The sequence below is a fragment of the Hyposmocoma kahamanoa genome, unplaced genomic scaffold (genome assembly GCF_003589595.1).
Source record: "Hyposmocoma kahamanoa isolate Upper Pololo Valley unplaced genomic scaffold, ASM358959v1 62, whole genome shotgun sequence".
Lineage (NCBI taxonomy): Eukaryota > Metazoa > Arthropoda > Insecta > Lepidoptera > Cosmopterigidae > Hyposmocoma > Hyposmocoma kahamanoa.
Genome location: NW_020653850.1, coordinates 7,212,929 through 7,228,044, shown reverse-complemented (window position 1 = coordinate 7,228,044; position 15,116 = coordinate 7,212,929). Strand labels below are relative to the sequence as shown.

Genomic DNA, 15,116 nt, shown 5'->3' with positions numbered 1-15,116 from the left:
CTCAACTATAATCGTTTTTTAATGGTAGCTACTCCATACCAGGCTATTGACAAACGCGCATTACCAAGTAAGCCGAGACGGGTGGGTTATGATTGATTATGTAGTATTTTGTTACTGATGCTTTCAGAACTCATTCTGCGTCGAGAAACCGAAGGCTTTATTTCACTTGTGAAACTCACGATTTGAAAACAAATAACCGACCATGAACAAAGAGAAATTTCGAATGTACAATCCGAATCAAAATGAGGAGATACGAAAGCGAGATATGTTTGGGAAGGAGGATAGAAAGGAGTGGGACGGTAAGATTGTCCATGACTTTGAGTTTTCTCGAGTATCTATTTGAGCCTAAAATTTGGACCAGCGAAAGTATTACGTACTCTCTCGACGATATACAATTTCAGAAACAAGTTCAGAAATAATAGTGTACTTGACCACTATTGATTCAATTAAATTGCATTAAGTTCATAAAAAGTAACAGAAATAGCGTTTAGACTAGTTACCATTTTCAAAAATATAATGCACCGATTAGGCCACAAATCTACGGCTAATTTGAAATTCTAGATGAGTCGTGAGATTGTTTGCAAGAATATATTACAAAAACTTCATAAAAACATAAAATTACAAGATGTATTAGTGAGGGCCGAGTTCTTTCAAAGATTACTGAATAAAATTGTCTTATCTGCTGACCCAAATTACATTTGCATTCCAAACGTCGCCGGCCTTAACCATAAAAAAATCTTGAATAATCTGTTTAAGTCAACCTTTTTAAGACACCGAATACTGAAATTGGAGTATTTTTGCATTTATTTCGAGTACTGTTATTGAATCTCCAATAATGAATTAATTTACTTAGTAAGTATTAAAGACTTTAAAGATAAAATATCTTTTCTTCTACTGATTACTAATAGTACCCAGCACAATATATTCAATTAATTAATGAGAGGCTGGGATCCAAGCTCTGGATCTTACTTGGTGCAACGAATTTCGTTGGCTATTCAGCGCGATAATGCTGCCAGTGTTATAGGGACGTTTGATCCAGCTAAGATTCAGAGCGGTCCTTTTTCATTGTATGTACTACTAGTTGGATAAAAATGGCTAAGTCTGGCGAATTGCATTACGATATGTGACGAAGCCTGTTGCTGATTTATAATTGTATCTAAGCCTACGTTGCGGATTGACACAATTATATAATTAATTTAGTTTTTAAATGAATTGAATTGTATTATATAGGGGTTAAAGTATGAAATTGCCGATTTGTACTGAAAATCTAAATTGTTTATTTTTTAAATTTTTAACAAATTTATTTAATCAAAATAGTTGCCATTATTATCTATACATTGCTGCCATCTAATGGGAAGGTTATTAATGCCTTTGCGATAGAACTCCGACGATCTAGACTGCATAAACTGTGTGAAAGCATTTTGTACTGCCTCCTGGGAAGAAAACTTCTTGTCACGTAGATAATTGTCCAAATCACGAAAAAAATGGTAGTCCGTTGGAGCAAGGTCTGGTGAATACGGAGGATGACGAATAGTTTCTAACTGCAGTTCCTGAAGGGTCAAAATGGTTTCTCGTGCTGTGTGAGGTCTCGCGTTGTCGTGGAGCAATAATGGTGAAGATCGATTCATGAGTCGGGGCTGTTTTACTGCTAGTTTTGTCAACATGGTTCGGATTTCGGCACAATAGACATCTGCCGTTATTGTTTGACCAGATCGGAGAAAACTATAGTGAAATAACACCATGCTGAGACCACCAAACAGTTACCATTACCTTTTTATTGGTAAGTTTTGCTTTAGGACACTGTTGTGGCATTTGACCTGGGGTCAGCCATTGCATTTTTCTTTTCCGGTTATCATAAAGAATCCACTTTTCATCACATGTTACAATTCGATCCAATATTCCTTCATTTCTGTACCGGTTCAACAAGGCAACACAAGTTTCAACACGCGTTTCTTTCTGCAGATCAGTCAAATCAAGAGGCACCCATTTTTCGTTTTTTTTTATTTTATTGATTTGACGCAAGTGAGTCAATATTGTGGGTAAGGTAACGTTAACCCATGTCGCTAATTCCTGGGTAGTTTGACTAGGATCGGCTTCCACTATCTCTCTTAATTCATCGTTATTCACCTGTGTGGGCGGTCTTCCTCGTGACTCGTTCTTTAAGTCGAAATTTCCATCACGAAAGCGTTTAAACCAAAATCGCACGGTGCGTTCATTAGTAGACCCCTCTCCAAACGCAGCATTGATATTGCGGGCTGTTTCTGCCGCGTTAGTTCCGCGTCGGAACTCGTATTCAAAAATCACTCGAATTTTCGCAGTATCCATCTTTCTTGTCTAAATTGAATAACAAAAACAATTGAAAGTCGATATTCAAATGTTTCAAATTAAAAAAAAAAATCCCAGAAACCATTTGAAAAAAGTTTCATTCGAAAACCTCAAACCATGAAGATTCTATGAAAATTCAAAGAACCTATTGCAATAAAACGGCAATTTCATACTTTAACCCCTAATATTAAATTAACAAAGTTATACTATATCAAATAATCATAATATATAAATGATATAATTAATTAAACAGTAAATAAATTTCTAAAAATATTACGAGATTGGCTGTTCCGTTTATTTACTTTGTAGTAAAAGTTACGGCTGACAAGAATAAATTGTCTTTTGTTATTGATGGTCTAGTGTTTTCCACTGATAACGCTGAGTGCATTGATGTAGGTGTGAAGAATTGTATATTTGTATAAAGCAAGTATTATTTTTAAGCGATACTAGAAATTTCAGCAAAAGATGGAAAAGTTTAGGAATTTTGTTAGTAATATTGAAACGTACATAAATTACTCAAAATAGTGAAATAAGAACCTTACGTAAACAAAAGACACCTTACGTCATTATTTTAGCGTACAAGATATTCAAATACGAACGCAATTTTAAATACTACATGTATTTTTCAGAGCAACAAATAAAAGACATGTATGGACCCAAAATCACTGACAAGGACGGTAAACTACTAGACGATCATGACAGTTTTTACAAGACTACGAAAAGCTTGCTGGTGCTGTTTCAAATAATGGGAGTTATGCCCATCATGAGAGTGCCCAGAAGTTAGTTTTTGTCAGGACAACCGCACATAATAGTAATAGAAAAAGTCACCATCTTACAGAAAAGACAAGGCGTTTTTCCAAAACTCTACAAAATTCAAGTTTGCTTGAACTATTACTTTCATCCATTTAACTCATGTAAATACATTTTCCGTGGAGATTATGTAAAATTATAGCAAAAATTGAAAAAAATATTTTCACAGAAAATAAACTGTTAATAGTTATTTGTTGTGCTAGGCTGCAAATTTGTAATTAACGCGAGTCCTTCTATAGAATCCTGAGCGTATCGAGGGTTTCAAGCCACGACACGCAAAACAACTTTGCTGCCGAACGAAACACACAACATTTCACCTCACTATAACCAGGAAAATGCTAGATGAAAGTAAAACAGTTGAACTACCATAAGAAATCAATTTTAACAAACAAAATTCGTTATTGTTCTCTATTTATCGTCGACAATAATAATAAGAATAAAATTTACGAACGGATTTATGTTACCTCGTATATGTTGAACGTGTCATTATGTTGTTTTTTCATCGAAAATGTTAGGTGTACCACAGTCCATCGTCAAGTTCAAATTTCAAAAATCTTTTAGACGCTAAAAACGCTTTTACGCGCAGATTTCTAATGAGAAACAAAGCTTTTCCGAGCTAGTGAGGTGATAAAATATTTGTATAATTTTCGCACTCCTTGTGTATAAGTTTAGAACAAAGTAGATATCTGCCTGTGTTTATATACCTGTTCTGTATATTTGTATATGTTTAGTATTACGCAATACTTAAATTCATTCAAATTTCATTGCGTTTATTATTGTTATTATTACACAATAGATATGATTATTTTCTTTGTCTAATGGTTATTTGTGTCAAATTATTCAAATATATTGAATTTAATAGTCTTTGTGCCAAAATATATATTTTAATTATTTTAATCCATTTCTAAAGTATTATTATTAGCATTGTCCTCTGATGCTGAGTCATGAACACTCTTGACATGCTTTTTTTTACTTATTTATTTTAACTCGATTTTTTTTCTCTATTTTCTTTCTTTTTTGTGTAGTGAAGGAATTACGTAATTTCCTGTAATTGCTTGTAGTTTACGCATTTTGTCCATTAATGCCAATTAGTCATATTCTTAATTATTTTATTTTATTTGTTGATGAAAATTGTGTGACTATTTGTATTTGTCTACAAACATTTACATCGGCTTTTATAAAGTTTATGCACGGAAAAGGTTTTAGTAGATGAAATTACAAAAAAATATTGGTTAATTTTTTCAGATGCTCGAACTACTAAGCGAACAACTTTCAACTGGATATCAAAAGCCACATGCTGGGCGTATATTATTTGGGGACTGGAAAGTATCATTGTTGTCAGAGGTAATCTTACACGCTTGACTATGGATGTTAATCCATAGTAAAATGGCACTTGCACCTAGTTAATTTTGTTTGTTTTTGTTTTTGCCAGACGACTACACCAATTACCTGGCTTCCAACTACAATTTAGAAAAGTTTATTTCCCAAATTGATCCTATCGAGAATCGAACCTGCGACCTTCTCATCCAGCTGACACAATAATAACTATAGGGCTACCCAAGTCGCCAAAATTTTACCATTACCTTGACAAGAAAAAACTTCGTTGATATTTGAGAGGACAAAGAAATAGTTAGATTATTCAGTAGGGTTCATATTTACCTGACCGCTTAACAGATTCAAATATATAGTATGTTGATTTGAATTCTCGCTGTATTTAAGAAATAAATAATAGAAATAATGCTAAATCATCTAAAAGTATTAAAAATATATACTGTTCAATATTCTGGCTAATTGTAGTTAGTAAAGTTTTGCAAACTTGTCTCGAAGTCGTATGAACCACGCAGGAGCAGTGACCCCGCCACACGCTTCACCGAGCGATACGTAATCTTTCTCGATAGCTTATTCACCTATTTTTTTAAATTATGAGTATGTACTAGTATTGTTATAATGTACTATTTATTTATTAGAAAAGTTGACTGAAAAAAGTTTTTTGTACTTAGATTTGGTACCTACCAACTTTAGGTTACATGAAAGTATTGCTAGAAGTACCTAGTTTCACCATCAACTATGCAGAGATTCGCACGTGAGTTTCGTTTCAACATTAGACACAACTTTCAAAGTAGAAACTTACACACTCGTATCCTCCGCGTAAACTAAACATCATGCCTTAAGAATAGATACGCACTTGTACTTGATGCCGCCACCGCCACCGCAACAAGGTTTACATGGCAGTTCTTTCTTGCACTACGAACTCGTGTTTACAAACCAAACCACGTGGTATTTTGTGACATACTAGAATGGAATGTATATGGGATGTTAGAGTGACGTAGACGCAGTACGGGAAGCAAGGTCGACGGATCTACCAATCGCGCGCTCGATACGATGCTCCCCCGCCGTCGCTACCCGCACCCCACCACCAAATAGATCTAAAAGTTCAAAATGTTTGCAAGTGCCGTGCAAGCCAATGACCTTTGGATCAAATTTGTTTATGGCAAATAAATTAAAAGTAGGGATTTACGAAATTTTTTTTCGATTTGTTTTTTTAGTGATTTGGGTTCAGGGGTCTACTCTCGATCTCCGTCCGACATCCGTCCGAAACAATTACTGTCAAATAAGTAATATTCGACAAAATTAAAAGACAAGTATCAAGTATAAAGCTTCATTCGCATCACGCGTCTTTTCATTTAGCCCCCAGTTTCGGATATAGAATGACCTCTGTAAATATGGCGAGAATGCAAATCAACACATTGTATTTGTAAAATACCAACGTCATACGAACGCTTTTATAAAAAATATCAAAAAATAAAGTTGCTGAAAATTTACTCTCAAAATATACAACCGCAGCTGCGTACGAAATCAAAACGATCCGTGAGCCGTCCGCAGTTCGATGGTCACAACGCTTTCGTTTTGGGCTTCGGATCCCATAGACAATAACGGACCGATAACGTGAATGGTGAAATAGGTTCTTTTACATGCTTATACAAAAAATTTACTGAACAAATGGCGGATTCCTTTAGTGTTGTACCATAGTCTATCGAAAAATCATTATCGACTTGCAAACGTTTAATTAAAGTCGATCTATATTCCATTTGGGAATGTTTTACTTCTTATAGTGTGGTTGTCAAAGCCTATCTACAGATGTATACCGTTTGCCAATAAATTATTTGTATTATTTGTATTTGTATTATGGGAATATCCGGGAACGTCATGTGAGAATTTATTATTTTGCATTTATAAATCCTCAAATATTACAAAAAGTGAGTTTGTGCAGGAAAGAATGTAATTTGAGAGTATATTAAAAAACTGAAAATTTTATAATATTAATCTAACGATCTCTATGCATTTCCAACCTCAAGATTGATATTAGAAAGAATTTTCCAAATAGTGGAAGCATGTGTATTTTCCAAATAATGTAAGCAAGTGTATTTATGCATTAGTATAGAATTAATATCAGTGAGTGGTTTAAGTGAATCTTTATCACTTTAATTTAAGTATTCACGATTTTTTTATACTAACGAAGTACAAACGATACCGCTCGAGCTAACGTTAGTTTTATGTCAGTACTACGATGAAAGTAGTGTCAAAATACGACACGGAAGCTGTCATTTGGCGTTTCGGACTCAGGTATCCGCAACTACTTGTGTCAAATCACGATCTTCGACTCGTCGTTACTGCCGGGTCCGATACGAAGCTAAAACGATGATCCTTGCTTCATATTTCGTATGACGTGTTGGGGTTATGATGGCTTTTCGTAGTAGCTTAATCAATGTTCGACGTCGGACACTCATATAAATCACGAGTTTCATTCCGCAATCGTTCCACAATCGGGCACATAACGCGTTTCATAGTAAGAAATTATTAAAACGAAGGAAGTACGCAGCTACGTGTATCGGATTTTATTTTCGGGAGTAGACGCTCTGGTTTTATTTTGCAGTGGGAAGGGAGCGGTTGGAAAACTTTCAAAAAAGCTCAAATAAACGGTTCGATGAAGTCATTTACAATATTATCTTCTTGAGCATTTTGATCCCGCATTTCTTGCTACCCGTGGCTTCATGGAGACATGGGCCTCAAGTTGCCATTTTTAAAAATATGTGGACTCATTATCAGGTACCAAAATTTAATTTTATGTCAGGTAGGGTAAGAGGAACACTGGGGAAAGGGGGACTTGAAAGGCGAGCCACCTGGGTGGAAGCGGGATCAACTGTGATATGCAAAGTTCTCATCTCGCATCTGGTTTATTAAATAAAAATACATAGTTTTTAAATATTGTTATTACACATTATTGTTATTATTTAATAACGTTGTAAAAATTGAAATGGTACCGGTAGCCAGTTCACAGTCGATATGCAATTTTTACATGGAGATATTTCTCTTCAAGTACTATAGACAACCCACTATAATTTGGTGTTCAACTGAAGCCTGTTATGAAACGATAGTTATGAAATACACATTTATCCCAAAACTTGAAAATAGTCCAGCAGTTTAATGATACGCTGCTGCTCCGTCAGTGCTTGTCGACGTCCCATCTGTGTCGAATTTTCTCTGCCTGTTCTTATTTCATTCATATTAATTTTAAGCGGGCGGGTTGCGGGACGCGAGAGGCGGTCTCCCACACCTGACCTCCTAAAAAACAGGCTCGCGTTGAAATATGTCGCCTTAACTCATAATATAAAGAGTTTAGCAATAATAATCTTCCAGTGAATAAAACAGACAAAGAAATAAGATTTCATATCCCAAAGGCGGAAAAAACTAATTTGACAGTTCGAGTTCTTAAGTTTTCGCGATTGTTACACATAGGAAATGAAACTATTTTTCCGGATTTAAATCGCGTATATTTGTTTTTTCAAACAAACCGACGTTTCGAGCCCTTTACAGGTCCTATAGTCACGGTTGACTGACCTGTAAAGGGCCCGAAACATCGGTTTGTTTGAAAAAACAAATATACGCGATTTACATCCGGAAAAATAGTTTCATTTCCTATAATTTGACAGTTGTTAATATAATCTTGACAACACGACAAGGTATGACACCTTACTCTTATAATACGGTGACAATTCCTCTTGCCCTATCTTTTGGGGGCAGAGGAACATTAGCACATTTGCACATTTTCTGTAAATACATCGCAAGTATTGAGTTTAGAGTAATGATTGTTAAAACTCGTAAAGCTGATAAACGAAAGCAAGTTTAGTGTACTTCTACATTCTTATAAGCTTTTCCTGTTCTTTATGAAGCTCAAAACAATTAACCCAAAATAAAGTGAGTCCCCCTTACCCCACCTATATTATTAAAGTAAATTATAAAAGCAACTGCTTTATTTTCGTATTTATCACTTTTTTGTATTTACTTACTGCAATAAAAGTGATTATGATACTTTATTGATTCCGTAAAGCTTCTGGTAACAGTCCATCATAATTATCGATTATTGTTTCAAAACGTCGATGTCACTTAGATAAAAGTAGCGCACACAAAAGTTAGCAACAGTACATTATCGCGGAGGCCAAGAAGAAAGAGATTGCTTGATTCGTATTAATACAATACGAGTCAAGCAAACCTCGAACTTTGTATTGTGTCTATTGCATTAATACGAATCAAGCAATCTCTTTCTTCGTTAGCACTAGCTTTTCTCAACAATTTGAGGAAATAATAAAAGACTAAAAAGAGAATAATGTATAATATATAATAAATAAAAAAAATAAAATGTTAAAAAAGTAACATTTGACATTTAAGGACAATAGCAAATTGAAGATGTTATTATACGGCCTTTTTCTTTTTTTTAAGTACATTTAGGTACTTTTAATTCTCGCAATTACGAACACTGGGCAGTTGATTTTCATACTTACTTTGCAAGTCTTGGCCGAGTAGAAGCAGCACGATTCATAATATATAAATGACAAACTTTCCGTGTTCGTTTTTTGAAAATATGCTAACATGTTTGAAAAAGAAATATTTTCATAGTTAATATTATTTTCCATTTTATTTTTTCCAGTTGAAATACTTAAAGATCACGGGAACACACATTGTCTTTCCTAATCTATACCCTTTGACGTGGGGTCTCTGCTTTTTCTCTTGGGGCCTCAGTTTCGCCGTTATTCTTTCGCAGCACTATTTGCAAGACGACTTTGAATTGTGGCATTCCATTGCTTACTACCATATTATTGCTATGTTGGACGGATTTTGTTCTTTGTGGTATGTACAAATTATCATATGAATGCTCATTAACGTATACAGGATGTCCCGTGGCTACGCGGCGCAGAGGAAAGTTACTTCATGTATTCTGCCGTCCTGATCATAAAAAACGTAATCTATACATATTTTTAGCGAAATTGCGTTATTAACGGATCTGAGACGGAACGAGATCTATCGCCCACTCTTATCTTTTTTTATATTTTATTTAGCTTCTGTTTTATTGTTAAGCGAAATCAAAGTAATTGATATTTTTTTATTAGCAAAAAAAAACTTTAGTTTCCAACATCTCGAAAGTTACTGAAAGCAAATGTGTTAGTTGTGACAAGGATGGCAATATTATAGATAGGATATTTTACTTCATGGAGACATGTTTTATTTTTAAAAGTAAATAATAGTGCAATCAAAGATTTTAAAAAAGTTGCTTGCCTCACTTAGGAATGGAACCGACCAAAAGTGAAAAGAGAAAAAGAAATATGAATAAAGAGACCGGCTGTTCTTGATCGTTATACCGCCGGAAGCCCATCTTGAAGTACGAATATCAACAGTAAAACACAATATAATTCATTCTCTTAAATGTAAAATTTTATGGTGTTCCCTTTAAGATACTATGTTACTTAAAAGGAATTAATCTTTATAATTAACCTTTTCGATTGGTATCATAAAAATATTACTGATTTTTTTTTCACATTTTGTTCGGTTCGATTCTCAGAAGAAGTCTTTGAATGTAGTATTTATTACTTACAAAAAATAAAATAATATGTCCAAAATATCCCATCTACAATCTGACCAATAAATTTTTCCCCGTATCGCCATGGGACACATGTATATTTTATGAAAAAAAAAAAATCATATATGTTAGTGTTATTTACAAAAGCTAACTGTGAAGTTATATAGTTAATAATAATAATTTTTTTAGTGACAACCTATTTTAAATCAATAAAAGAAATTAATTGTTCATCGTATTTCTCATCATCATTTTAATACAGGTACATAAACTGCAACGCCTTTGGGACAGCTTCTAAAGGATTAGCTCAGAATCTTCACAAAGCACTAGAAGCTGACCACCCAGCGCTTAAATTGGCGCAGTACCGTCATCTATGGGTAGATTTATCGCATATGATGCAGCAATTGGGTGCGTATTTGAGTATTTTTTTTTATTTCGGCGTTAATATTTTACAGGCAACATATTTTTTTTAGAGAGTATTCGGGCATTTGCAAAAAGTAAGCAATTAATTGAATTTCCTACTGTTCTATGTTGATTATGAATAAAGATTTAGTTGTTTTTGTTATTTTAGTAGTAGTGCTGTGCCCCTCAGATCTTTGTGATTTAAAGCTCTGAACGGCACTGCAATTGTTATGGACAGGCGTGTCGCTTACCACCAGGCGCACGACTTGGTCGTCCCGTAACTTGGTATCATAAAAAAGTAATATTTTTGGGAGTCGTGTTTCCGTGAAACATGAACTACAGACTTTTTTACCTGCATCACACGTGATGGAAAGTGACGATGAGGTCGACGATGGAGCAAGCATACCTAAATAGTGCCTAATCACCAAAAAATTTAAATAGATACCGTCGTTACTCACTCTCGCTTTTAAAAGTCCCAAATTACAGCGTTAGGGAATGTCTGCAAGCAGGCGGCTGGGTATTTCACTCCATAGCCGTTCGCCATATAAATGTGGAAGCCATTGTTTTACATGCCCATTGTACGTACGTATCTTGTCTTTCGTTACGTCTTATTATACGTAGTAAAAATGTCAAGACACCCAGAATGTCAGACTGTAGTCTCCAGGTGTCCTTTCAAGGACGGGTACATATAGCCCTCTATAACCTTTTAAAATATCTGTGCTAGAAACCTAAGAAATACTGTTTTCATTACATAGCTTTTTTTGCAAAATAAAGATGAAAGATAATATGACTAAACTGAATTACGTAACAGCTTGTTGGACAGGCTCCTTTTTTTTTTAATTAAAACAAACGTAAAAAGAAGTCGAAAAATTTTCTCATATACAATTTTCGCAAATGTCATCATCATCGTCATCATTACCAACTCATTCACACATCCCACTGCAGGGCACGGGGCTCCTCTCAGGTGAAGGTTTTAGGCCATAGTCTGCCACACTGGCCGATTGCGGGTAGGTGACTTCACACGTTTACTGTGGATTGTGAACCTTCTTCGACGTGCATGTTTCCTAACGACTTTTTCCTTCACCGAAAAGCTCATGGTAAATTTCAATTTAAATTTTACACAGAACCCACGGCCTCTGCTTCTGAGGTTGTAGACCAAACCAGCCATTAGGTTACCACGGTTTCGCAAATATAAATTCATTTTTTGCTAAAGTTATTTGTCAGAGTCATATTTGTTATCAGTACGGTCACCAGTAGTTGTATGAGGTCGGACAATTTTGTTACACCTGTAAAATGTGTATTACCTTACATTCTCTTTCCAGGTCGTGCCTACTCCAACATGTATGGTATATATTGTATGGTGATATTCTTTACAACCGTTATCTCTTTGTACGGTGCTTTATCAGAGATTCTGGAGAGAGGTCTAAGCTACAAGGAGATGGGATTATTTGTTATCGTTACTTATTGCATGACTTTGTTGTTCATTATCTGTAACGAAGCTTACCACGCATCGAGGAAAGTAAGTCCGTACAATCTTTGTCATGTGTATGTAATACAAGAATCCATTTAGGTACAATGCTTAAGTAATATACATTTAACGACTTTAGAACTGAACGCAAGCACGTGACTTAAACTTAGAGAACATTTTGAACACTGCGTAGTAATTTTCAAGGATATCTTAATGATGAATTCATTCAAGAATACCCCATTTAGGCATTTATCAAAATATCATTGCGATTTGTAGGTTGGCCATGAATTCCAAATACGTCTCTTGAATGTGAACCTTGGAGCAGTTGATCGAAGTACCCAGCGTGAAGTGGAAATGTTTCTTGTTGCCATCGCTAAGAACCCACCTATTATGAACCTAGACGGATTTACCAATATCAATAGGGAGTTATTTACTGCTGTAAGTAAAACAATGATAAGATAAAAAATATTTTGAATTGGATACTAACTTCGTGCATGGCTTAGCTACACACAAGTGTTCTAGTTTTGAATACCTAAAAGGTGTAATTACATTTGCTGCATTTCTTCATTACAAAAGCAAAATAGAAAACGAAATGCTGCCGGAAAACAATTCAGGTGTAGCATCCCGATGGTGCTCGTGAGATGCATTAGCAGTAAATAAGTAGTTGTAGTGCAGTTGCCAAAGGAATCCAATTTGATTTCTAACAGCATTTTAGTTGGTGCGTTACAATTGCCATGTTGTGTTGCTTGTGTGACTTTAAGATAATTTGGACCGCCTATCGCTGTAGGCTCTTCGTCTACATAATATCGAATCCGATTGTACATAAATGTTTATTTCATATGCAAGTTGATGTCTGCTTTATACATAATATCAATCAATCAATCAGTCCACTGTGTATATACATAATAATATATGTTAAAATATATAAAACACTCAAAATATCCCTGCCTTTGTAGGTACTAAACTAAATCTACTCAAATTCTTTCTCATAATTTTCCAGAACATTTCGTACATGTCCACGTACTTGATAGTGTTAATGCAATTCAAATTAACATTACTACGGCAAGGCGCAAGAAAAACAATCAAAGCTGTAGTGAAAGCCATATTTAACACTACTACCACCTTGGGTTACGACAACGACGACGATGAAGATGAAGAATGAAGGCCTTAATTTTGTACTATTTAAGTCGTAATTTAGATGTAAAGTTTAGTTTGACAATTTGCTTTTAACAAAGTTCAGTTTGTAAGAGTGGGTTGCTAATATGGCACGAATAAATATACGTGAGAAGTATACACGCAGTCATTTCTTTTTACTTGTGGCTTATAATTCTACGCTAAATATTATGAAGGTATTGTACAGATTGTATTTAAGTTTCTGCATCTGTTTACGCTCGTGGCTGCTGCTCGTAACAACATGTCTATTTTTTCAATTCCAATACAAAGTATTATTTTGATTTAAGCAACTTTCAGGATATACTTATTAATTGAAAGTCACAATTAAACCCTCCCCTATTCGTAGCGTACTTTTTGTAGTAAGGGGTACAGATATTAAAACCAGCGAGTTCCCATTACTTATTATTGAAGAACACCAACAGTACTCCTGTTGTATATATATATATCGACGACACACTGTGAACATTGTATCTATATTATGTTGTTTAGTTCGAACAAGAATCTTTGCCCTGTGGTCGTAAACCGATCGTAAATAAAGAAGAACTAAAAGAAATATCTAGTAACACACGCCCTAAGGATATTCTATGAACTTTTGTCGGGATTATAGTGAGATTGTGACGCCGTTTCGAAAAAATCTTTTGGGAATTACATCGTGGAACTTAAAATAAGTTTCTTACTTAGTAGTAAACGTAGAATGAAATCTGAAAACGAAATGAAAGGGGAAAAGGATACGGAGTGTAATGACGTCATTAAATTTTGATGATAGCTACTTTGTACTTCGCAGATAACCTTGAGTTTTATTTATGTTCATTAATGGATGTGGAAATTCTTTTGTTTACTTAGGTTGGAACAAAGAAAATAGCATAAGTACTAATAATTCGCTTAATACAGAAAGGTAAAGAAAATATAAATTTTTTGCTTTCTTTCAAAAAGGCCACGAACACGGCAACGTTTCCTCTTTGGATGCCTAAACTTATTGTTCGGCGGAAGTAGCTGCTAGCCTTCTGACCACGGAGGAGTTTCGCCTGTGACCTTCGTTACTTGACCAGGGTTTCCACGACAAAGGTACACAGTTGTAGCACTAGCTGCGGTTTGCTATTGGAGCCTTCATATGATTTTGACTACTGTATCGAAGGAGACGTCGCCACAGTGCTTGCGTGGACAAGAGCACAACAGTTCGGTTGGAAATTGTTCCTCAAGCTCAAACTTGTTGCAATTGAAGACAGTTTGGTTTTACTAACTACTACTAAGTTGGAAAATAAGGCAGCATCAGCAAGAATTTCCTTAACTAAATTATTTATCCAACCAAAGTATAAACCAGAAATTTTCTAGCAGTAGAACTCCTTGTAAAACAGTTTATCCTGTGAAGTATTGCCACCTTACCTATTTCTGCCGCCAAACAGTAATGTGAGCATTACTGCGTTCCGGTTTGGAAGTGTAAGGGTGCTGGTGAAATTACAGGCACATGGGACTTCTCAACTTATGTCTCAGGGTGATAGGCGCACTGGCACTGCCCCTCAGGACTTTGACTTTGATAAATATGATATTATTACAACTAAGGTAGCAGATGAGAAGGCCCTGTTTTCGATTCTCGGTAAAATTTGTTTTTTGTCTGAGTGTTCTGGGTTGTGCCCCGGAGTTAATTTCGTTGCTTTATTACTCATAGTATAGGGAATTCTCAAGTTTGAGACCAGGTTATTAGTGTGGTTGTCTCACACATTATTATTTATTGTGATTTTGCTGTTTAAGAATATTAATTTCGCGGTGAGATGTTTTAATTAACTTATAAATTTGGGATCATTAACACTGACAGAGACTTTCAACCTTTCACGTTTGCACCGGACGTTGCTAATTTTTTTAACATTTTCAGCGAGTGAAAGCTGGGCGGAATGTAGGATATATTTCAGTAGAGTAAAAAGAAACGCTCGGCTCAAATTTTGCTATGTGGTATTAGTATGGGTTACATGGAGAGAGAAGCTCAAAAAAAACACTCTTGTACTAGTGTATAATACATTTATGAAAATTTAA

General features: G+C 35.0%; 1 protein-coding gene across 1 annotated transcript; it reads left to right on the top strand.

Moving 5' to 3' along the window:
* Positions 1-202: 202 nt before the first annotated feature.
* Positions 203-13,077, top strand: LOC113229613 (gustatory and odorant receptor 22). Its single transcript, XM_026463272.1, has 9 exons — positions 203-299; positions 2,955-3,104; positions 4,381-4,479; positions 7,070-7,242; positions 9,122-9,321; positions 10,308-10,453; positions 11,770-11,966; positions 12,192-12,353; positions 12,916-13,077. Exons 1-9 carry the CDS (start codon positions 203-205, stop codon positions 13,075-13,077), a joined length of 1,386 nt encoding a protein of 461 aa, XP_026319057.1.
* The last annotated feature ends 2,039 nt before the right edge of the window (positions 13,078-15,116 follow it).

Excerpts from the sequence above, each read along its gene's own strand:
- LOC113229613 (XM_026463272.1), top strand. The coding sequence starts at position 203 with ATGAACAAAGAGAAATTTCGAATGTACAATCCGAATCAAAATGAGGAG. Across the intron at positions 300-2,954 it reads GGATAGAAAGGAGTGGGACG|AGCAACAAATAAAAGACATG; the intron begins GTAAGATTGTCC and ends TGTATTTTTCAG. Across the intron at positions 12,354-12,915 it reads ATAGGGAGTTATTTACTGCT|AACATTTCGTACATGTCCAC; the intron begins GTAAGTAAAACA and ends ATAATTTTCCAG.